This window comes from Artemia franciscana, chromosome 17, assembly GCF_032884065.1.
Source record: "Artemia franciscana chromosome 17, ASM3288406v1, whole genome shotgun sequence".
In the NCBI taxonomy this organism is placed as follows: domain Eukaryota; kingdom Metazoa; phylum Arthropoda; class Branchiopoda; order Anostraca; family Artemiidae; genus Artemia; species Artemia franciscana.
The window spans coordinates 30,628,292-30,653,442 of NC_088879.1; the positions used below are offsets into that span (position 1 = coordinate 30,628,292).

Genomic DNA, 25,151 nt, shown 5'->3' on the forward strand with positions numbered 1-25,151 from the left:
TAAACGAAGTAATTTCTGTTCGTTTTAAGTTTTAATGCCGCTCCCTACTTTCCGTTAAAAAAACTTTTTTTTTTTTTTATTTAATACCATACAAGGGTAAAACCTTTGCTAAAGCTCCTCTATCAACAGAATCGAACGCTTGTTCATTATTTATAAAATTGAGAACTAAAAGTGTTTGATAACTCAGGTACTTCTCAATTATTAATTTAAGAGTGAAAATTTGGTCGACAAATCCTTTACCTTTTCTAAAACCACACTGCTCTTCTCTAAAAAGAGTCTTATTGCTAAGTAATTTTCTACCCAAAGAGACTAGACTAATGCCTCGATAATTATCACACTCACTCTTATCACCTTTTTTATCTAGTTTTATGATTAAGTTTTCCTAAAATCGCTAGATACTTCCCCTTTTTCAGAAATCACACTCATAATCTCCAGTAACTTATTTCTAACCTCAGAGCTACAATATTTAAGAAACTCATTTACTACACTATCAAACACCTGGATTTTCTTCTATATTTTTTCCTGCAACTCTATCTCGGTTTAGCACATTTCAAAATGTTCTGCCCATTTCTCTTTAACTCTTTCCTTGTCACTAATTGTGGTCCCGCTCTTGTCTTTAACTGGGATAGGTCCAGATTGACTATTCTCTCTCAATTTATTAACACGCCAGTACAATATTTTAATAATATGCCGTATAGCCGCATCTTCCAGATCCTCGGCAATTTTATCCATGGCCTCCACGTCACACCTCCTTAGTTCATATTTTAATGCTTTCTCCACTTTCTTTACATTCGTATGATCTATCACTTAGGTAATTCTTGTACAAGCCACTTCTCACTATTAAATACAAACCTTTTTCTTTTGTTTTCCTAGCTGGAGTCCTAACTTTCTTCCCTAAGACACCATTAGCAACTTCACAAATTTTATTCCTAAAATAGTTCCATCCATCTTCCACATTGTCAAATTTTTTACTCTCCAGTTTAGTATTCAACTGTTCCTGAAAAGTTTCTCTCGAATTCTCCTCCGGGATTCTACTAACATCATAACTTCCCGGGAGGTGGTTACTCTTCCAAAATTTCAACTTTAACTTTAATTTGTTGTATTATAAATGAATAAATAAATCTTAAAACGAGTACAGCTTAAATTGTATATGCAAGTCAAGCTTAAAACGAATACAAAAGTTTTACTATTGTAATATAAATGAAACCCAAAACGAACAGAAACTAAATAAACAATCACAGCAAATAAACTCACGACATGCACTAATACAAATGAATAAATAAACTCTAAAAATGAATTTTTTAAACGAATAAAGCTTTAATTAAACATGTGAATCAGGATTGAAACGAACAAAAATCAATTCAAAGAAGAGTATAGGTACTGCTTCCTTCCCTAACTGTTAAAGTTTACAGTCATTCACACAGTTCACGTAATACGTCATTGGTGATTTACTAAAATGCCACTTTGTTACAAATATTTGCTTACGTACTTATTACAACATTGAAATTAAAAAATGAAATTATGGTAAAATCAAATTTTGAACTGATGGGCTTTTCAGCAGTTGATATCATTATATATCAAATATTTAGTTGAATCTTATTTCTTCTCAAGACTGTTCACGACAAATTTAGTTTTCTACAAACAAGAATTTAGCTTCTACCTTTTTTCCTAACATAAAAAATCTAATGTCTACTGCGTCATTGGCGCTTCATTGAAAGCGAATTATATTACAAATATTCTCTTTTCCAGTTATTACAGTATTGAAATGAAAATACATATTACGCTATTCAAATTTTACTTATTCAATTTAATTTTTTATAGAAAGAATTTTGATTTTTCAGTTTTATTTATTCAGTTAGAATCAAATCTTTAGCCTCCTTATATTATATTAAATGCTAAATGCGTTTCCATTCGTTCAATATCTTGTGACAATTAAATGTTTCCCCTTGTACTATATAAGTATCATTCAGATGCCTACTGTGAGATTTAGCCCACTACGCCACTGCGCGTGTGGGTAGTTCTGACAGACAACTAGCTGAATGTAATCAATAAAATAAAGTTCCAAACCGGGTTTTTAGCCTGTTGTTAATAGGTTCTGACCATAACTTATATGCTATTGAAGAATATTGGTTTTCAAACAAGTATTTAACAATAATTAGACTATCCCATCTAATTTCAGCTTTGCTGGTTTTATCATTACATTGATTTACTTTTTAAAATTATTTTTTACTTTTAAATTATTTTACTTTTTAGAATTTATTTTTATTACATTCAGATGCCTACTGGTACAGAGATTTTAGGCCACTACGCCACTGCGCGTGTGGGCGGCTCTGACAGACAACTAGCTGAATATAATCAATGAAATCAAGTTCCAAACCGGGTTTTTAGCCTGTTGTTAAAATAGTTTCTGACCATAACTTATATGCTATTGAAGAATGTTGGTGTTCAGACAAGTATTTAACAATAATAAGACTATCCCATCTAATTTCAGCTTTGCTGGTTTTATCATTACATTGATTTACTTTTTAAAATTATTTTTTTACTTTTAAATTAGTTTACTTTTTAGAATTTATTTTATTACATTCAGATGCCTACTGGTACAGAGATTTTAGGCCACTACGCCACTGCGCGTGTGGGCGGTTCTGACAGATAACTAGCTGAACATAATCAATGAAATCAAGTTCCAAACCGGGTTTTTAGCCTGTTGTTAAAATAGTTTCTGACCATAACTTATATGCTATTGAAGAATGTTGGTGTTCAGACAAGTATTTAACAATAATAAGACTATCCCATCTGATTTCAGCTTTGCTGGTTTTATCATTACATTGATTTACTTTTTAAAATTGTTTTTTTTTACTTTTAAATTAGTTTATTTTTTAGAATTTATTTTTATTACATTCAGATGCCTACTGGTACTGAGATTTTAGGCCACGACGCCACTGCGCGTGTGGGCGGCTCTGACAGAAACTAGCTGAACGTAATCAATAAAATCAAGTTCCAAACCGGGTTTTTAGCCTGTTGTTAAAATAGTTTCTGACTATAACTTATATGCTATTGAAGAATATTGGTTTTCTGATAAGTATTTACCAATAATTAGACTATCCCATCTAATTTCAGCTTTGCTGGTTTTATCATTACATTGATTGAAGCTCCTTGTTGCTGCCAATTTTTTGATTTTGTGACTGTAATTTCTACTAGAATAGAACAGAAACCATTGTGGTATAAAGCAGTTTTATATGTTCTGTAAGTATGTTATAATATTTATTTACACTTTTTATTTTGATATTCATTATTTCATTAGCCTAAACAATATCAAATTATAGGAGATGTTGGCAGACATAGTTCAAAAAGCTATATTTTGTTGAAAATAGTGTTGTAGAGTAAATAAATTGAATACTATTTCTTCGTGTTGTTATTAATGATTAGCTGTTGTGATTTCAAGGGTTTTCCCCCCTCCACGTGACTGCGAAGGAGAAGTGCTCTGCTCCACAAGAAGCCAAAATTGTGAGGATGTTATACCATTTTGCAAATTTTATCTGCTTTTTTTAATATCCTGTAAGGGGAATCTGAACAACCACCATTTACACGAATAAAGTGAGTAATGAGTTTCGATTTTTTTGCTGTTATTAGATTTTGAGATTACTTTGATTTTGATATTGTTGTAGGGGGGGGGGGCACGTTGCAACTGGCAAGATATATGATGGAGATAGTAAAATCTGCCCTAGTTCCCAATCAGGTTTTTCTAGGGGGAGGGAGAGTCTTGAAGCAATGGGCTCTTTTGGCCTGAGTTTTTGCTCAATTTAGCGGCTCAATCCATAATAATTATAAACTTATTGTAACCACGGAAAATTATGATTTTTTTTGTTTGTTCGAAATAAAATCTAACATCTTCTGGAATTCCCGTTCCAACAACAAATCAATAATTCATCGTTATTGTTTGATTTGCCTTAAATGTATATGATATGGGATCCTTATTTTCTGATTTTACTTTATATACTTTCGGTTTCAAACTCAGGCAGTTCCGAAAATTTGATTGTCGAAAGTGTACAAGACACGGCGATACAGGATTTTTATATAAAAAAAAAAGAAATCTATATGTTCAAATGTGTAAACATGTATCCCTGAACACTAGAGTTTTATTGAATTTTCATTTACACAGGTACATTTGTATCTGAAAAAGTGGCATTGCTCTGTCTTTTAGTAAGAATTGCTCAAGTAGCAAATTAGTGTGGCATGATTAGTTTTTTAATCATATTTAATTATTATTTATTTTTAATATTTGGGCTAAATTCTTTTTTAATTACTGAGATTTATTTTGATTCCTTAGTTCAGCAAGGATTCGCTGACTGTTATATTTAATCATGTTACACGTCAAGCTTTAAATACGTTATATTTAATGATAAGCAGGTTAAACATGTTAAACTTTATTTGCTTTTTAGACTTGCACTTCCTGGCATATCTATGTGCCCGAGTGTTTCAACATTCCTTGGCAGTGTTGCAATGGTTGCAGCTGGAGCTGTGTACGCTATGCTCTCTTTAGGAAAAAAGTAAGTCGCTATTAAGTACGAAGGGCAAGGGTCTATCCATGGTTTTTCTTCGAGTGGGGGGTTACAACTTATTTTTAAACGCATCAAAAATTTCTTTATATGGATTTGTGTTGTGCTTTTATGAGTCGGACAAAAATTTCTGGGGGGGGGGCAACCCCTCCCCCTGGATACGACCTTGATACAGAGTGTCTCCTAGTTTTCATAATAAGAACGAGGTATTAGTTGGCTATCAGTAGAACCTGCTATATGATAGGCAAAATTCAGAGAATCAAAATGTATACATTTTGGTATTACCGGAGAAAAAATATATTTTGCCCCTTCTTCTCAATATAAAATGTAAAGTGATCATTTTAATTGAATATACTGTCTCTCGTATGGTATAGCGTCACACGATTGTTTGGCACTGAAATTTGTTGAATAGGTTTTTGTACAATATTGATTAATAAGCAGTTATTACCAGCATTAGAATTTGATAATAAAAATGTTGTCTATAAACTAGGATTTCTTAAAAAAAAAATTTGTTGGATGGGGGGTAGTCTGGAATTTTTTTTTTCCAGGCGTGGATGTGATGACCCAAGGTTCAAAAAAAAGTTTTTGTTTGCCAGAAATCCTCAATTTTTTTTTTACATTAAACTTTCCTTTTTTGTAATTTTTAGTCTTCAGTGGGAAAGGGGCAATAAATTTTATTTTTTGTGAAGGGGTATTGAGCCAATCTTAGGGTTGAATCCATTTAAAATATGAACAGTTATTGCAAAAAATTGCGCTGAAATTTATTATTTTTTCGACGCAAGGCGTACATTCTGTGGCCGAGGTTTGAAAATAAGGTTCTTTATTTGCCACCAGGCAAGTGCCGTATATATATATATATTATATATATATATATATATATATATATATATATATATATATATATATATATATATATATATATATATATATATATATATATATATATATATATATATATATATATATATATATATATATATATATATATATATATATATATATATATATATATATATATATATATATATATATATATATATATATATATATATATATATATATATATATATATATATATATATATATATATATATATATATATATATATATATATATATATATATATATATATATATATATATATATATATATATATATAACTATATATATATATATATATATATATATATATATATATATATATATATATATATATATATATATATATATATATATATATATATATATATATATATATATATATATATATATATATATATATATATATATATATATATATATATATATATATATATATATATATATATATATATATATATATATATATATATATATATATATATATATATATATATATATATATATATATATATATATATATATATATATATATATATATATATATATATATATATATATATATATCTATATATATATATATATATATATATATATATATATATATATATATATATATATATATATATATATATATATATATATATATATATATATATATATATATATATATATATATATATATATATATATATATATATATATATATATATATATATATATATATATATATATATATATATATATATATATATATATATATAATATATATATATATATATATATATATATATATATATATATATATATATATATATATATATATATATATATATATATATATATATATATATATATATATATATATATATATATATATATATATATATATATATATATATATATATATCACGTATATATATATATACGTTGTGCATTTGTTTGCATATATATACTTACACATTGTGCATACGTTAATGTTAAAACATTGCGCATTTTCGTATATTTTCATCTTTCAGAGATAGGTTGATGACTTTTATATTTTAGTGAAGGGGTTCCAAGTTAATCCTGGAGTTAATCGTCAATCTCGGTATTATGTAGAGCGATTGCAATAAACGCAAGATCAATTTAAACTCAAGAAGCTTATTGCTTTAATTTTAATTGTCCTATCTGAAACCTAGTTGGTTTTATATCTTAACATCAACATCAATCATTTTATTAATACCAAAACACTATTACAAACGTAAAAAAGTTATTCGGCCCCAATAAGCTTTGCTTGTTATGGGCCATACAGCACAATGATAAAGCACTAATAGAACCATAAATAATACCCTAAATCAAACAATGGATATGAAATAAAGACGAAGGAGAATAATCACTAGCATACAGTAAAAAAAAAACTGGTAGTAATTATAATAATAGAAATAAATAGAAACCAAGAGAGTAGAGAAACAGGAAAGACCAAGTTGATATAAAACATGAGAGAAAAGAAACAGAAAAAAAGACAAATAGACAAGTACGTTAAAAGCTAGGAAGATTCGTGAAAATAATTTTAAAAAGAATAAGAAAGAGATATATCAATTGGGAAAGAATTCCAAAAAGAAGAAACAATAGGAAAAGGGAAAACAGGGAAAATAAACAAAGGAGAGAGAGAAATTACTAAAGGGGAAAGATCCGACGAAAAACTGCCTTTGCAAAAAGAAATAGAGGGACATCCGGAGGGATGGGGTTCCATAATAGGATTGATTGATAAACAGGAGACCTCTGGGCTGCTGTAGATGATCATTTGGGTTAAATAGATCTGCGAGAAGAACTACGTAAAGAAGAAGAGTACCTACCTGAGCCTGTCCGTGTGAAAAACTGCTTGAGAAACGGTGGAAGTGTACCTAGAAAAGTAGAATACGCTAAATAAAGATTACTTTTACCCACAATACGATCCAGCAGAGCTGTTCCAGTATCATTACAAAGATCAGAGGAAAGGTAAAGCCGAGGGAGAAGAAAAGTAGCCTTCACTGCCCTATTTTGGGCCTTTGAAGTGAGCAGAGAAGAGATTTATTAGCACTACCCCAGACAGAGCAGCAATAATAAAGGTAAGGAAAAATAAAAGCGTAACATCTGAGGGAAGAAATGAGTTAACCCAGCGCAACTTTGGAGACTGGTGGAGGATGAGGGAGCGGGTGTGATTTATATGCGGTTTAAAAGAAAGGAAACAGTCACGATGCACACCAAGAAATTTTGCCATAGTTACTTGTGGTACAATATCCTTCCCATAAGCTAGGGTGATTGGCTCCTATACGTCTCTCATACGGTAAAGGGTCTCGACATTTATAATGGCACTCTTCTGGGTATTAAAACCCATACGTTTTGACCAGCACCAATCCTTTACTTTATCCTATTACTTTACCTTGGACTATGGAAGTGGCAGATGGCAGGTCCTCTGCTGCAATGAAAAAGTTACTTTCATCAGCAAAAAGAATAGGGTGAGTATGGGGATGAAGAGCATCAACAAAATCATATATAAATTAAAAACAAAAGTGGTCTAAGCACACAGTCTTGTGGGACACCTTTCAGTATAGACAAAATAGAGGAAGAAGTACCATTAACCGAAACATACTGAGATCTCCCTGACAGATAAAACCTTAACCATTCTAGTGGGACTCCACGCACTCCAAATAAAGATACTTTAGACAAAAGAACAGAGTGGTCAACTATATCAAAGGCCTTTGAAAAGTCAAGAAATATACCAAAAACACACAAGCCCTTGTCCAGATTAACACGTAAAAAATTTATTGCATCCGAAAGTGCATACAAGGTGGAGAAAGTGGAGTTAGAAACAAGCTGACCAATTTGTTTAAGGATATTATTCCTCAGACCAAAACTATCAACTGAACGACTGCTTGGAAATTGAGAAATAATACTAGAAATCTCAGTACCACTGCATGGGGAAAGGAAAAATACTTTTCTGCCAAGGGAAAACTACTTACTCTACTTTGGGGTGGAATGAGAATAGAAGGAAGTGTGGTGAAATACGAATTGAAGGCACTCGCTAAGGATTTTTTGTTCCTTGGCTCTTTCTAAGAGGAAAATGCTTATCCAACAGAGTTCCCATAAGACATAAAAATAAATAGTTGCACATTCAGCATCATTAGCTTCAAGAACAGTAGACCAATCATTACTCTGAAGACTATGTATTAAGTTAGAAATTCCTTTGTCTGTGAAAGTTCTTAAAGAAGACTCACCTTTCTCATCCACAGTAATCTCTTTTTTAGGCCGAAATAGTGATAGATAAATATGGAAGCGATCAGAAAGATTAGTGAAAACAAGACCAGAAGTGAACTTCAAATTAGGAGAATGAGAAATGAAAATATTATCTATTAAAGTGACATAATTTCTTGTAGGGTGAAAACGAGAAGGAAAATATTAAGAAAGTAGCCCAGAAGAAGAAGATACATAAAAAAGATGGTCACATATGTCACTTGATCCAACATTTAACGTATTACAATTAAAATCCTACAAAACACGAATATGTTTTTTTAGAGAAAGTCCCCACACAAGAAAGATGATCAAGTCAATCGCAAAACAGATGTGTTGGAAAAGGAGGGGGCTTGTAAAACAAACAAACAGTATATCATGAAAACTGGCTTTTCAGATCAATGACAAGAGGATAAACTATCCTACTATTAGACATCACTGATGTAAACAAGGATTCAAGGTCAGACCGTCTACTAAATTCAGTATCAGATTTTCAATCAATATCAGATATAAGCATGCATATCTTAAGCTGCTAAATTTTCATTATCAGATAACCATGTTTCTGTTAAACCTATTACATCAAAAGGGCAAAAGATTTCAGACCACAAATACGATTTCAGACTATCCTACTTATCCTTTATCGCACGCACATTCAAACAAAATACATTAAAGCTACTATTTAAAGAGAGAGAGGGCATAGTTTTATCACAATAATCAATGATGGTGTGATAATTGCAGCTAGTATTAACCATAGATTCAAGAAGAGGGTCAAATGGGTGTGCCCCCTGTTTGCCAGCACTACTTGGTTGATCAAAGATAACCGAATTAAGAATAGAAGAATTCAAAAGAAAAGAGAAATCGCCCAGATATACCAAACATGACAAATGCATGCAATATTTTTACAAATTTACATAATATTCATACAAGCAAGCTGAAGAAGCAGAGGGTGGATTGAAACTATAAAGGCAAAACATATGAGTAACAAAGGAGAAAACATATGCAAGAACAAAGAACAATAACAAATTACAAAATTCAAGGAAAAAATAATAACATACAAGTACAGGGACAAAGACAAAAACAAGATAAAGAAAAAGGCAAAACAATAAAGAAAGAACCGGAGGAAAGAGGTATCAATGGTTTGTGCAATACACTGAATAATGTAAAACAGTATAAATGAAAGCACAAGACAAAGTATTAAATCATAAATAAAGTTACAAAGCAGAGCTAAAAAAAAGAAATGGTTTATTTCAATCCTGGGAAGGGCTTGGGTGGGTTGTAGTTGACTGATGGAGAGCATCAACTTGAGATGCCTCTTTAACAGTAATCACTTTACCATCAGAAAGCTTGGTGGGTGTCTCTCCTTCGCTAGATAATGTAGACATATTCCTGAGCTTTTATTTAGCAAAATTGAGAAGCTGAAGTCTAGGCTTTGTGAAGTTTCCTAGGGCTAAGTACCTTAACGGTACAAAATGACTTATTTTTCAGTTTTTACTGTCATTTTCACTTCATTTGGGAAAATTGGCTCCAACTTTGCCCCCCCCCCCCCTCTGGATTTTGATGAATTCACGTCACTGAAACCAGTGCTGTCACTTATTTGAAGTACTTTTACTTGAAGTACTACTTAAGTAAAATTTTCCATTACTTGTACTTGTACTTAAGTAAAAACTCTAGGGTGTACTCATTACTTGATATTTAAGTAAGATTACGAAATACTTATTACTTAAGATACTTTTAATGTACTTGTTTTTCAAATACTTTTCAAGTACTTTTGTGTGTGTGTGTGCTTTGGCAATGTACAAAAAGACATTGCGTAATAGAGACATCTATTATCAAAAACCATAACAAGTTGTTGAGGATAGATGTTGGTGAATAAACCGAATTCCCAACAGCATCTTTAAAGAAGAATCAGGACCTTTTATAATCTCAAACTGAAAAGTCAGCATGGCCAAACAGCTTCCATTTATACTCCAAGGGAGGTACTTTACTGTGAAGGGGGAAATTGACCAAGACGGGTCTGTGAATGCATCCTGCAAGTTTTGCCCCAACAAAACTGTAAAGGGACACATACATGCAACGACCAACTTCCACAAGCATTTGAAGGTAAATAACTCCTATTTGTATTTATCTCATGTGTCTTTTTTCTTTAGTGTCATAGTTAGCCTTATTCCATCAATTAATGGGCCACTCCATCACTCCAGGGACTGATGGCCCATTGGTAAATGTCAACTTTCGTTCCAAGTGCTCTAAAGTGTGTATTACTGCATATAGCAAGTTTCTCATTTTGTTTCTTTGTTATTATTACAGAAGCGCATCAATTTTTTGACTTTCTAAAATCTCCCTCCAACGAAACTAAAAATACGTAAAGTAGGCTTGCGGTAAATTTATGGCAGTTCATGTAGGGTAAGATGACCAGTACTGGGACACTTAAATCACTCTGCCTATTCTGGGACAGAATCTTTGGTTGGATTGCAACATGTCCAATACTGGGACAAAAGACAACAGGTTTTTTGGAAGCAACCCAGAAAAATGTATACATTAAGTGTCCAAGATTAATTCTTTTGTCCCAGTATTGGACATGTTGTAATCCAATCAAAGCTTCTGTCCCAGAATAGGCAGAGTGATCAATGTGTCCCAGTACCAGTTGTCTCACCCTAACTGACTTGCTAATAAAGTGAACATACCACTCTATGCCTTTTTTATGCTCTTTATGAATATAATAATTGCTTCTACCATAAATTCAAACTGAAGCACTTTTTGAGCTCTTAAAAATGACAAATTTTTAAAAGAAAATATGACAGTTCATGTAAATGACTTACCAATAAAATGAACATACCACTCGATGCCTTTTTTTATGGCACTTGGTATTAACCAAGTAACATATAGCAATTGCAAAGTTGGTCAGTCTGTCTGTCGTTCCTGGTTTTGCTACTTTAGGCACTTCCAGGTAAGCTAGGACAATGAAATTTGGCAGGCGTATCAGGGACCAGACCAGATTAAATTAGAAATAGTCTTTTTCCGGTATTGACCATCTGGGAGGAGGAGTAGGGGGCCTGTTAATTCGGAAAAAAATAGAAAAATAGAAGTATTTTTAACTTATGAACAGTTGATCAAATCTTAATTTTAAATCCTGACCGGATCTGATGACATTTGGGGGGGGGGAGGAGTTGGGAAGGGGAATCTAAAATCTTGGAAAACACTTAGAGTGGAGGGATTGGGATGAAAATTGGTGGAAATAATAAGCACAAGTCCTAGATACATGATTGACATAACCAGAACAGATCCGCTCTTTTTGGGGTAGTTGTGGGGGGGGGGTTTAATTCTGAAAAATTAGAAAAAATTAGGTATTTTTAACTTACAAACGGGTGATCGGATATCAATGAAATTTGATATTTAGAATGATGTTGTGTCTCAGAGCTCTCATTTTAAATCCCGACCGGATTTGGTGACATTGGGGGCAGTTTGTGGTGGGGGAACCTAAAATCATGGAAAACGCTTAGATTGGAGGGATTAGGATGAAACTTGTCGAGAAAAATAAGCAGAAGTTTTAGATACATGATTTACATAATTGGAATGGATCCGCTCTATTGGGGGGGGGAAGGGTTAATTCTGAAAAATTAAAAAATGATATATTTTTAGCTTACGAAGGAGTGATCGGATCTTCATGAAACTTTATATTTAGAAGGACCTCGTAACTGAGATCTCTTATTATAAATCTCAACCGGATTAAGCATAATTGGGGGGGGGGGCAGTTAGGGGGACCAGAAATCTTAGAAAATACTTAAAGCCGAGAGATCAGGATGAAACTGGATGGGAAGAATAAAATTCTGTCTAAGATACGTGACTGACATAACCGGACCGGATCTGCTCTCTTTGGTGGAATTTTTTTTTTTGGGGGGGGGGGATTTAAAAATTGAGGTATTTATAACTTACGAAAGGGTGACCAGATCTTAATGAAATTTGATATTTAGAAGGATCTTAAGCTTTAAAGCTCAAATTTCAAATTCTGACCAGATTCTGTGACATTGGGGGGAGTTGGAGGGGGAAACCGGAATTTTTGGAAAACATTAAAATTGGGGTATTTTTATCTTACGAATAGGTGATTTCGAAGGAATTCATGTCTCAGAGCTCTTATTTCAAATCCCGAACAGATCTTTTTTCATTGGGGGAGTTTGAGGGGGAAATCTTGGAAAACACTTGTAGTGGAGGAATTGGGATGAAGCTTGGTGGTTAGAATAAGCAAATGTCCTTGATATGTGATTGACGTAACCATACCAGATTTGCTCTCTTTAGGGGAGTTGGGGAAAGGGGTTCAGTGATTTAGCAAGTTTGGTGCATCTCCTCGTGCTAGGACGATGAAAATTGGTTTGCGTGTCAGGGAGCTGCACAAATTGACTTGATAAAGTCGTTTTGCCAGATTCGACTATCTGGGGGTTAAAGGGAGAGGAAAAATTAGGTATTTATAACTTATGAGTGGGTGATCAGATCTTAATGAATTTGATAGTTAGAAGTACATCGTGACTCAGAGTTCTTATTTTAAATCCTGACCGGCATTAAGTCTCTGATTTTCCTTTTAAATCAATCTATTGATTCTTAGAATTTTGCTGGAGCTCATACCATATGAGCTCTTGGCTCTTGGCTCTTCTCGCCTCGTCACAAGTGCCATATGAGCTATTAGCTCTTGTTATGAGTAAAAACTTATCAAATTGCACCTACAGTTTATGCAGATTTCCTGAAGATTCAGACTGAAAATATTGCGTTCAGACAGATGGTATTTGTGTCATAAAACATTTTTTTCACACTCTTCTTCATGATACAGTGTCTACATAGCTGCTATATAGATCCAATCTTTATTTATATCTAAGAATCAGCTTATTTCTTCAAAAAAAAATCTGATAACGACCTCTTAATGGGGAATTGGTGGTGTTCAACTAAAGCTGTGACTCACAAGAGATTTTGTGGACAAAAATTTAAGATAAAATCAATCCTCATTATGTCTGAACTGCCAAAGTCTGCCTCTGGATTTAGAGTAAATTCACATATAACTCCATGTCCTATTTTTGGATGTAAAATAAGGTAATTGCTTATGACAGAAAAATTACAGTATGATTATCTCTCAGTTTAATTTTATTTAAAAGTTATATAATATTTTTTTTGTTATTATTTCACAGTTCACTGGTCGTCAGTGAGCTGAAATCCCTTGTTTTGTGCTAAATGTTGCCTAAATACTGTTGTCCATTAGTTTTTAATTTTTGTCATCTTGTAAACTTTTGGATGGTGGAAAAAATCCATCAAGATAGGTTTTTGGGATCCGTCTGTCTATCCATCCGTCTGGGCAATCGATTATAGCGAAATCAAGAGAACTGCCTGTTGGATTTGGATTAAAATTGAACTATAGGTGCCTAAGACCATAAGACACATTAAGTTTGAAGATGAAGACCCTAGCTCAAATAGGAGGAGGGGGAGGGGGCTTTAAGTGGTAAAAAAGTTATTTTTCATTTAACTCAGTTTAACTTGCGAATGAAGTAATTGATCTCAATGAAAGATAAGCCAAAGATGCCAAATACCATAGGACACATGGTACTTGGAGATGAAGACCCTAGCTTAATTAGGGCGAGGGGTAGGTGGCTTTAAGTGCTAAAAAAAATTGAGCTTTTCATTTAATTCAGTGTAACTTGTGAATGGAATGATGGATATCAATGAAAATTGAACCAAAGATTCCCAAAACCATGAGACGCATAAAGTTTTGAGATGAAAACCCTAGCGCGAATAAAACGAGGGTGAGTGGTTTTTAAGTTCTGAAAAATTGAGGTTTTTGTTTAATTTGGTATAACTTGCAAATGGAGCAACGGATCCAAATGAAAGCTAGACCAAAGATGCCTAAGATTAGGGATTATACCGAATTCTGATATTACAAACCCTATTTCAAAGAGGGCGAGGGCAGCGGTCTCAAGTTTTAAGAAAGTTGACCTTGCCTTCAATTTAGCAGGGCCTATAACTTATGGATGGAGTGACGAATCTGAAATCTGATTCGTCTGAATACCTGAATTTGCAGGAATGAATTTGACACAATACCACCGCATTGGATCCCGCTAGATTTCACCAGACCTGTTGTTCTTGGTGTATAGAATCTTTTATTTTCAGGCAGGTCATCCCACCGCATACACTGAGTTTAATGCTATAAATTTAAGAAAAAAAAGTGAAATTTGGGAAAATGTATCAGACGAAAATGAAAATGAAACTGTAAAGGGGGAATTCTTTGGAAAGAAGTTAAGATGCACGAAAGAACAAGCTAACCAGTTGATCATGGACTATATTGTGGCGGATATGCGACCATTAAGCACTGTGAATAGTGAAGCTTTCAAAAGCATGATTTTAGGCCTCAATCCATACGTTGGCCCAATAATGTCTAGAGAGACGTTAGCAAAAAAGATCGACCAATCGCTGTTCGATACAAAGAAAAGAATTACTGAAATTTTGGAGAAAACCGATTACGTCACAATAACTTGCGATATCTGGTCTAGCAGCAACCGGAGTTTCATGGTTGTTACTGCTCATGTCTTAGATGGCAATAATCATTTTTTGCCAATGATTCTTGCTGTTAGAAGATTTACAGGTTCACATACGTTTGACAGAATAACTGAAATGATCTTCAGCATTTTTCGAGAGTACGGTTTGGACACCAATTTAGAAAAAGTGAGAGCTATTGTGATGGACAATGCATCAAATTTTGTAAAAGCATTCAAACAAAATGTAAAGCTTACCATTGAGCCACAGATTGAAGAAGGTGACTCGGATACAGACATTGATTTTCAAGAGGGAGAGCCAGATAATATCGAGACAACTGATTTGCACAAAATTTTTTATACTTATGGACGTGTTGGTTTAGTGTCACCATCAGTCAACATAAGTGAATCTGCTACCACAACTTTTTCCCTTGTATGTGAAGATAGTGGCAGTGTGAATCACGCTTTAGCTTCTGACAATAAACCAGGAACGGAAACTATGAGTGACAACAGTGACTATGTTCATAAGTTTACAGGTGAAGGGTCTGAGTACGAGCTGGAGATGTATTTGCCACAGCATTTTCGCTGTTGCAGCCACACGCTGAACCTGTTGGCAACAACTGATGCAAAGCACGCCTTATAAAAAGACCTTAACTTCAGGAGAGCACTGTTAAACGTCAGAGCAAAGTGTCAGTCAGTGTGGAATTCATTAAGCCACAGCTCAAAGAATAGCGATCTTGTCATGGATGTTTTTGAGAAAAAGTTGATTCGCCCTAATGCTACAAGATGGAACTCTGAATATGATGCACTGAAAAGAATTCTTGAATGCCAAAAGCTGTAAAACTGACCACAGTTTGCGACGTACTAAAGAAACCAAGATTTAAGCAAAATGAGATAGACTTTCTAATCGAATATGTCTCTGTACTGGAACCTATAGCAATAGCCCTTGACATGCTCCAGGTAGAAGACAAAGCTTTCTTCGGGATAATTTTCCCTACTATTCGGTCACTGGAAAGAAAGCTGCAAAAGCTCCAGCTTTTTGTCAAGTATACAAAGGCACTGGTTGGGACCCTGTTAGAAGGACTTAAGCAAAGGTTTCCATTCCTCTGTAGACCTCCATCTCTTTATGCTGACTACCACCTGGCCACCAGTTCTCATCCCTATTTTAAAGATAAATTTGTAAGAGATGAAGACAAGGAGACTGTTGTAAGAATGCTTGTGAACGAGGCCAAGGCATTAGGAAGTAAACAGAGTACCAGCAAAAACATTGTTGGATTTGAGTTACTGAGATCTCCACAGAATTTCTTTGAAATGTCTGACGAAAAGGAAGCCACTATTCAGTCGGATGAAATGAAAACAACAAGAGTTGAAGTCTTGCGTTTTCTAAGTGACTCTAGACAAGATGTGTCAGTTTTGAGACACTATCCTATGGTGGAGTTGGTTTTTCGGAAGTTCAACTGCATACCACCTACATCAGCACCAGTGGAGCGTCTTTTTTCGAAGGGGGGAGTGATTCTCTGTCCAAGGCGTAGCTCCTTGGCAGATCACAGGCTCGAAAGCCTGGTTCTTCTCAAAGCTAATAGGAGCCTAAAAATTTGAATGTTATGTGCCAACTTCTTATTCCTTCTGCATTAAAATTTTTCAGTGTTAAAGATTTCTCAGTTGACAGAGAGGCTATTGTGGTATTGGCCTCTTACGTTCGTTTATACAAATAGGTGGGGTTAAACGTGAAGAAGAGCTCCTGATTCGCTCGGCTCAAGTATTAACCACGGGGTTGTGTTTAGTTTCTGAAAAACAGATATATGTACTAAAGAAATACCTGGATGCCGGCTTTCAATAATGACCTGGAACTACTAGTAAACAGGGGATTACCTGGGATGTGTCAATAAAATTAGACTGTCTTAGTCAGTAGATTCCCAATTTCTAGAATAAGGCTTATTATCTTACATACAGTTTACCCATAATCTGGAAAATCAGAAGCAAAAAATGTCTCTATTTCAAAATTGAAAAGCTGTAGTGAAGCTGTAAGATTTTTTAGTCTGTGTCTCATAATTTCATGATTTGTAATTCTACCCATGGCTCGCCCAAAGCCTCGAAATAATCCTTTTCCAAAATGAGCCATACTGAAGCCAACCTTAAACCGAATATTCCATTCCCGGAGAAAGACTACTTTTTTATTCTTTTTTTCTCGGGAGATTTTCGATTTAATTTCATGGTTTTTGACACTTCGTGGTGTGAAAACTACTCCTAGAAAGGCCAGTGATTTACCAATATACGTTTGTAGAGAGTTTTACTGACCATCTGAATTGACTACGCAGCATGCGGCTTGCTTGATTGAAAACCAGACATGTAGGAAGTAGATGCCATACATTTTCATTGCGCGTCTGAAATGTAACTTGAAAACTTGAGGCAGTTTCCTTGGAAAGGCGCTGAGGGTGATAAATGTCACCGAAATAGTAGTAATAGTAGGCAGGTTCAATAGCAAAACTTGACAGCTACCGATGATTTGCGTTTCTTTAAAACATATTCAAAATTAAGCTACACTTGTAAATATAAATCAAACTATAAACATTGACTCTTATTGTACATATCGACGAAAACCGGGACGAACGAATTATATCAGTTTGTTCTTGCTTTAACGGGAGCTAACTTATTTGCTTTCTCGTTCTTGATGGTAGAGGTTGAACAAGTAGAATGTCACGGTTCTAAGATTTAGAAAGCAAGAACTTTCCAAAACTCATTATCAGTGTTTCATACCGATTTTGGAGTGACGACAGTCCAAGCACTTTCAGAACCTTTTCGTAGGGGATGTTACAGCGGCCCAAGATGATCGATACCACTCACTTCTGAACCAATTTAAGCTCCTGACAAAGATACGCTGTTCTAAGTGCTGAGGGCGCCCAAACAGGGCAAGTATATTCCAGAATGGGGCGGACGTACTTTATGTATGCATACTTAATACTCTCTGTGTTCGTACTGAACCTAAGCATACCGTTTAAAGTCAGTAGACTAGCATTTGCACTTTTAATCACGTTTTTGATATGTGCAGCAAAGCTGAAGTCATATGAATCAAGACTTCATTTTCGTACTGTCCTTTCTTTCAGCACGCTGACAGCCAGTGACCTTCAGCTAGCTGCCGAAAATGTGAATTTTCGCTGCTCTTTTTTTATTGACCTTTGATTTCTCTAATTAAAAAAGTCTGCAACTGATTCAATTGACTCCTTACTTTTAAATTTGTGTTGTTGTTTTTTTTTTGCTAAGGTTTTTGCTTATTGAAGAATGGACTACGTTATTACCTTTTATCTGTTTTAAAGCCAATCCTAAGTTTGTTTTTCTATTTGCCCGATTTTTTCAACCACTCCCAAACGTTTCAAAATAACCCTGTATTTCTTCAAACGCGCCAGATTTGACTGAACACTGATCACCAGAAGTTTTTTTTTGCTGCACTTTATTGTTTTGACAGTCTTTTGCATTTCAAGCCGTTGTGTTGAAAATCGGTTCAGATTATTTTTGGACTTTGTTGGGTGTGTTGCCAAACGAAGAAAATGGTTAAAAACGACAAAATTGAAAGTCTGGTTCTTGATTAAGATTTTTAGGAGAGGAAAGGCGGGGGGTGACATGTTATAGGCAAGGGAAAGGGCTAAGAAGCCTTCAGAATGGCTTTAACAAAAAAATAGCATGGGCTTGATATATATATATATATATATAGCTATGTCAAAATACATAGAGTAAGTACTTGAAGTAGTACTTGAAGTACTACTTAAGTAAAATTTTGGCATGTACTTGATACTTAAGTAAGAATTGAGAGAGTACTTATTACTTGATACTTAAGTAAAAAAACCATGAGTACTTAATACTTGATACTTAAGTAAAAATTTGGAGTACTTGTTGCAGCACTGACTGAAACTAAAGAGAACTTTGGAATTTCAATTTATCGCCTTTAATTAAAAAAAAAAAAAAACTGACCTTAGTTGAGGATTTTTAAAATATTCAGTCGTATCTATCTCTTTATCTAAAGCCGCGGTTCTGTAAGTTTGCGATGTTGCAACTAACTAATGTATACGATATTGCCACTAACTACTGTAACCAGACCTCAATGCTTTGTACTCGTTCGACTGGCCGTATATCAAACATTAAGCTCTATAAATATGTTCCCGCTTTCTAGCGGATATTTCTAGATATTTCAGTATCTTGAAATATCAAGATAACTGGGCCACTTCTTACGGATGAAGTATTACAGGTTGCCAAAGATTTTACTGTTTAGTCATCTATCTGAGGTCAAGCAAAAGGCTGGTCATTCATGAAATGATGGGGGAAGAGGCCTTAAGAAAATATTTAAATGGAACCGTCCTGGAGGGGGTAAAGATCAAAGCTTTGACTATATCTTAGTGTAGGAGTAGCGTGCTCGGCTATGTTGGCCTCGTGTGGTTTTGTTGCTGTAGTAATTTCTTAGTAGTTGTAAAAGCAGCGAAAACATCTAATCTTATATTTAATAAACCAAGGGATAATGCCCCCTAAGACTCATTGCTTCTGTTGAATGAAATTTTGTATTCTAGTGGTTTATTAGCGCTCTAATTTTAATTTATCGTTATGACTTTCTTTAAATAATCTTTTAATTGCTCATGAAGCTTAACGAGAAAAATATTGCCTTAAAAAGAAAATTTCCTTTCTTAGAAAGAAAGGAAAAAAGATCTATCTTTTGGACTGGGTAGTATACAAGAAGTTACAATTGAAGTAAAACTATTAATAATGGGAAGAATTTTTTAGTAAGACATTGAAATATCAGAACTTTTTAATACACAAATAGTAATTAAAGTCTGAATATTTTGGCTTCACATCCGGAAGCCTTTATCAACGAAAAAAAAAGTATAAAAAAATAACCAGCGCTATACAAAAAAAAAAGAAGAGACGAAAGAAGACACATTTAAACAACAAGAATATTTGCTCAAATATTCATGCAAGGGGTATTTTCCTACCTTTTTCACTTGGGGCAGCTACTACTCATTATTCTTCGCTGGCGATTACGGTACTCGACACAAGGACTAATGTCTTTTGCTCATACCTAGTATTAGCATTTGTCAAGTTTTCGAACAAATTGCGAAATAGTTATTTTTTTCCATTTTTGGGACGGGAGAAATGCATGACGATAAAGAATTTTGGATATTTCTGTGAAATGCCCCCTACCTAATAATCTTTATATATGTTTCTTTGACGCTCAATCCTAATGAAATATACCAAAATAAGATTAAAATATATTTATTTAGAAACAAATTTGGGCTATATATTTTCAAATCATGGGGAGGGGCTGGTGGGCGGGTAAAGCATATGGGTTCTGTTACTCTGATGCTCAATCCTATTGTATTATAAAAAAAAATGATGAAAATATGATATTTTATTAACCTAATTATGGAAACTACAGAGGTTCTTTATCCCCCCCCCCAATATGCTAATATATAGCTCCAATGTGTTTGTAAAAAAAAACGGTAATACTTAGATTCTACTTAGATGAAGAATATTTGGTAGGGGGTGTTTCATACAAGTACATAATTTTGTTATTAGGCTTCCTGAAGTCATTTTTTCCCCTCATTTTGCCAATACGTTTCCTGCAGACGTAGACTTAGGTGTTGTTGATTCTAGCATTTGTCCGTGATAGGTTTTGGCTGTAGAAAATTGGTGAAATCTTTTCTTATCCTGTTGACGCGATAGGTCGTATTTGAGAAAGTGTGACTGTTAGAAAAAAACTCATTCAACCATTGGACTCATTGTGTCAAGATTAAGGGTCTATCCTTACCTCGAAGTCGAATTTTTGGGTAAATTATATAGCTTTTGGAGGGAAACATTAAGCTAAAATAGCCTAGCTCTTGTCTTCTGTAGGTCGCACCCAGTCTATCCCACTTTCTGAATTCTGTTGTCCATGACTAGATTACTTTATTTACTAAACTTCTATTAAACATAAGTTGCAAGTCCTTGTTATGAGACGTGCTTAACGCTGCAAAGTTTGAACTTGTAACTGAAAGAGACTACAGACTCTTCCGTCTCACTGGGCTATCAGGTGCTACCAAACGAGCGTCTGTCATTGACGAGAGGAACTGCAAGATAAATATTTTGAATATGACTGAATTACTTCTACTGTTACCAACATCTCACTGGAACACTAAATACCCTGAGGCCAAAACCTGTGCACACGCTCTGTCTCCGCCCCAATATATTTACACTTTTCACTCCTCCCATGGTTTCCTTTAAGTCCTACCTTACAACCTCTTCTCCCCTCATTTGGGGACGTTATGCTTTTCATTTGGCCCCATATTTATGAATTAGAATAAGAGTATTTTCCTTTTATTTTCTTGTGTTTAACTGTATGTTTTTTTGTTTGTGCTGCAGAGCGGACAGGCAGGAAATGAGAGCAAATGCGCAAAATTTGAATCCAGAAAGCAATCAAACTGCACTGTTAGTTGAAGGAAATGATGCTTGGAGCACAAATTGATTTTTTGAAATATTTAGATGTTGTTGTTTGCTATTTTATTTAGAGTTCAGTTCTCATCTTAAAGCCCCCTCCCTCGTTCCCCATGCAATATTATTTTTAAGATGAAATCTATTATGAAACTGGCATAGATGCACATAGGCATGTCAGCAGTAGGGATGGAGACTGAAGCTTCTCCCCTTAAACCATGGAATTCTAAGTTTTTTCTAGATTCTTTTAAAGTTTTCTTTATTGCTCATTTGGCTCTTTTCTCGACGTTTATTTGTCAATTTGCAGGCGAAAGGAACTAACTTGAACACACGCATAATTAAAAAAAGAAAAAAAGAGAATGCACCCATAAGTTAAAGATTGAAAGTAAAGATGGAAGTGGATAAATTGAAACGTAAATTAAAAATAAAATCGAGAAAAAAAGGCAATAGAATTTAATCATTTGTAGTCTTTCTTTCCGAGGGAAATAATTATCTATACATTAATGCCTCACTCTGCGACATTGTCGCTACACAGAAGACCCATGTAACTGCAAAATTTCGTAGTTCAAGCTATAAATCAGTTAAGTTTATGATATTGAGTGCTGAGGGCACAGTTGAATTCATTGAAAAAACAATTTAGTCCGATAATTTCATAACACATTCTCTTTTTCATGGTTTTATGTAAACCATGCGTTTTTTGGCTATTGGCCAAATAATCAGAATCGATTAGTGTGATCTGTGAAGCGAGTAGATACCCCTTTTTGGTTGAACTTAATCTCAAGGGTATTATCCACCGGTAGTTTCTTATCTGATCTAGTGTCACACTAAAAACTAAGATATATTAATTTAGAATTATTCTATTTGTGTTTTACCGTTTGTATTACACATTCTGTGAAACGTGCTTACGTCACACCCCTATTTTCCAGGCGTTTCCACGAATTTTCTCTAGGGCAAACTGATTTCTGCAAAATCTCCCCGGAAGTTAAGGATTGACAAAAAAATAAAACAATCTTTGTTCCAAGCAACGCTCGTGTATTTACGACAGTTTAATACCATGCAGATTTTAGAAAAATTTGAGGTAAATCTGAAAAATTCGGGGACATTTTCGGGATAATTGGGGACATTTCCTATAAAGTTTGTATATTTATAAATTTTAATTATCAGAGAGATTTCAGAGAAACCAATTTTCATTCGCGGAATTAGGGACAACTCAAAAAATTTGGACACAATGGAGACGGTAACTAAAACGTCATAGCTGAAAAGGTACAAACAAAACTTTAGACAGTGTTTTATCTCGGAACTACTGTTTTGCAGTGAATACGTTATGAAACTGAAGGATCGAACATGAGTTTTTGTTAAAATTAAGTACATTTTGTATATAACTTAGACAGATGAATTTCAGAGCCATCTATCTCTGTAGAAAGAGAGCACTTGCATAATTCTTGCAATTTTTACAGAATTATGGGGGAATGCATGAAATGATTTATACATGTGTAACTAATGAATCGCCAGAATTCCTGCTCTCGTAAATAAATGTTTAGGTCTAATTTGTAATAGATAAGCCAAAACTGTCATACATTACTCGGGAATTTTTGTAACGATTTATTATATGCTTTTGATGTCACATCTCCAATTTCTTTACCCAACATCATTTTGCTGTGAACATCATTAGCTCGCGGGCTGACTTATGGGACTTGCAATGCATTACACAGATCAAGTTAGAGCCTTTTATACTGTGGAAAACATACACTGCCATTAAAAAGTCATTTTAGTATGTTCTTCGACCGGAATTTCAAGGGCTCTTCCTAGCAGGACCGCCCCCAAGGAATATCCTTCACCCGATTTTACCATTGGGTGCATTTTTGGTAGATATCGTTTTCACTATTCCACAAGTTGATACTGTATATTACATTTCCATAATACCTTATCTGGGTTGCATCTCTTATTTTCTTAGACTTATAGCGAATTATTGACAAATTTCACAACTTCTAAAATAGTTGTCATAGATGGTTTTGTCGAAATGATCATTTGCACAGATCATGGTCTATTGAAATACACGTTTTGTGCTTATAAGGAGTGATTCAGTCTGGGAATCTTTTACTAGAAAAACTTTATTTTACTATGACACCATTTTGAGGCATGATGCAAATTGTCCGAAAAATATTTATCTCTTTTGTTCAAAAAGGTAGTGCTTACAGATGCACAAAGATATTTTTAAGTAGGGGGGGGGGGGGGGGTTTGAGATAAAAAAAATTTTTATCTATTGGCCATAATTTTCCGATTCTTCTGATGGGAAAAATATCCTTCGGGTATTCTTTTTTTTTGTTCGAAAATTTTTGTTAATTTGTTAACTAAATAAAAGAAAAAAAATGAAGGATGCACAGTGAACAGATTCTGAAATATCTGCTTGACATATCAATAAAAATGGAACAGTGAGAACTGGGCTTCAAATTTACGCTTTGCTTTGTTTTTCCTCTTTTAAGATGTGTATGCAATCTGAAAAATTATCAACATATTTAGAATGGAATGAATTTTTTACTTTTTAAAGAAACAGTAAATATAAAAGCAAATACCTCATGTGTTCTCATGAGAAATGTTGAGTAATAATAATATTAGTCCTAAATTATACAAACGGTGATAATTTGACTTGTGAAAGCAAATCCAAGGTGCTATCCACTTTTTGCCACTGATCTTCATTGTAACTTGCTACGTGATGCGTGATACACTGCGGCACACTTCTGCTATTCCACATCTTCTCGAGTTATGCGCGGCACACACCTACCATATGTGGCACGTACCACTTGGTGCACACGATTTGTAAGTGGGGAAACCGGTTTATAGATTTGTAACACAAAGTTCTTTTGATTCAGCAGTAACTAGAGAGAAGCATGGTACTAAATGTGTTGTAAATTTTGGTGTTTTGTGGTTATATATTCGTGTGCTGTTTGTAAGTTTGATAGTATGGTGCACCTACGTAAATTTGAGCCACTGAAAATAAATTGATTTTGCCATTGCTTTATTTTCTTAGAAAGAATAACATAAATGTTTTGAGTAATTTTCAATTTTACAAGTATTATATTGGCAAACGCTGTACAGGTATAAACGCTTTTAGAGTAAGAACTGATTTTGACATGTCTTTTTCGTGTTTTTAATTCTTTTTTCTTGTTTGATTCTATTTTTTTCTCATCTTAATAATCTACATGCTGAATTGATGTTTCTCTTTAGTTCTGTGCTGTTGTGTCGTAGGTTTTCTCTTTATTGTCAATAACGTGACATTTTCCTCTTTCAGACTCTTCCTCTTTTTTCCTTCTTTATTTTTTCATTTTAATAACACATGATGAATTGAACTCTCTAGTTCTGTGCTTGTGTGTTATAGGTTTTTTTCTTTATTGTCAGTTTCTTGACTTATCAATTGTTCAGAGATATATTATCGTTATTCTTTTCTTATTTTTACAGAAAAAAATGGAAATAATTATTGCTTAGGAGATAATTTTTGGCTAAGCGATAAACA

General features: G+C 33.8%; 1 protein-coding gene across 2 annotated transcripts in view; it reads left to right on the plus strand.

The window, feature by feature from the left end:
* Positions 1–25,151, plus strand: part of LOC136038138 (calcium channel flower-like) — a 46,286-nt gene that overhangs the window by 12,574 nt on the left and 8,561 nt on the right. The window contains exons 3-5 of one of the 2 annotated variants that reach the window (XM_065721162.1): positions 3,118–3,243; positions 4,440–4,547; positions 21,572–21,734. In XM_065721162.1, coding sequence (XP_065577234.1) covers positions 3,118–3,243; positions 4,440–4,547; positions 21,572–21,674 — 337 coding nt within the window. In that variant the 3' untranslated portion in view covers positions 21,675–21,734. Of the gene's footprint in view, positions 1–3,117; positions 3,244–4,439; positions 4,548–21,571; positions 21,735–25,151 lie in introns of those variants that run through there. The other variant, XM_065721163.1, reaches the window with a different exon arrangement.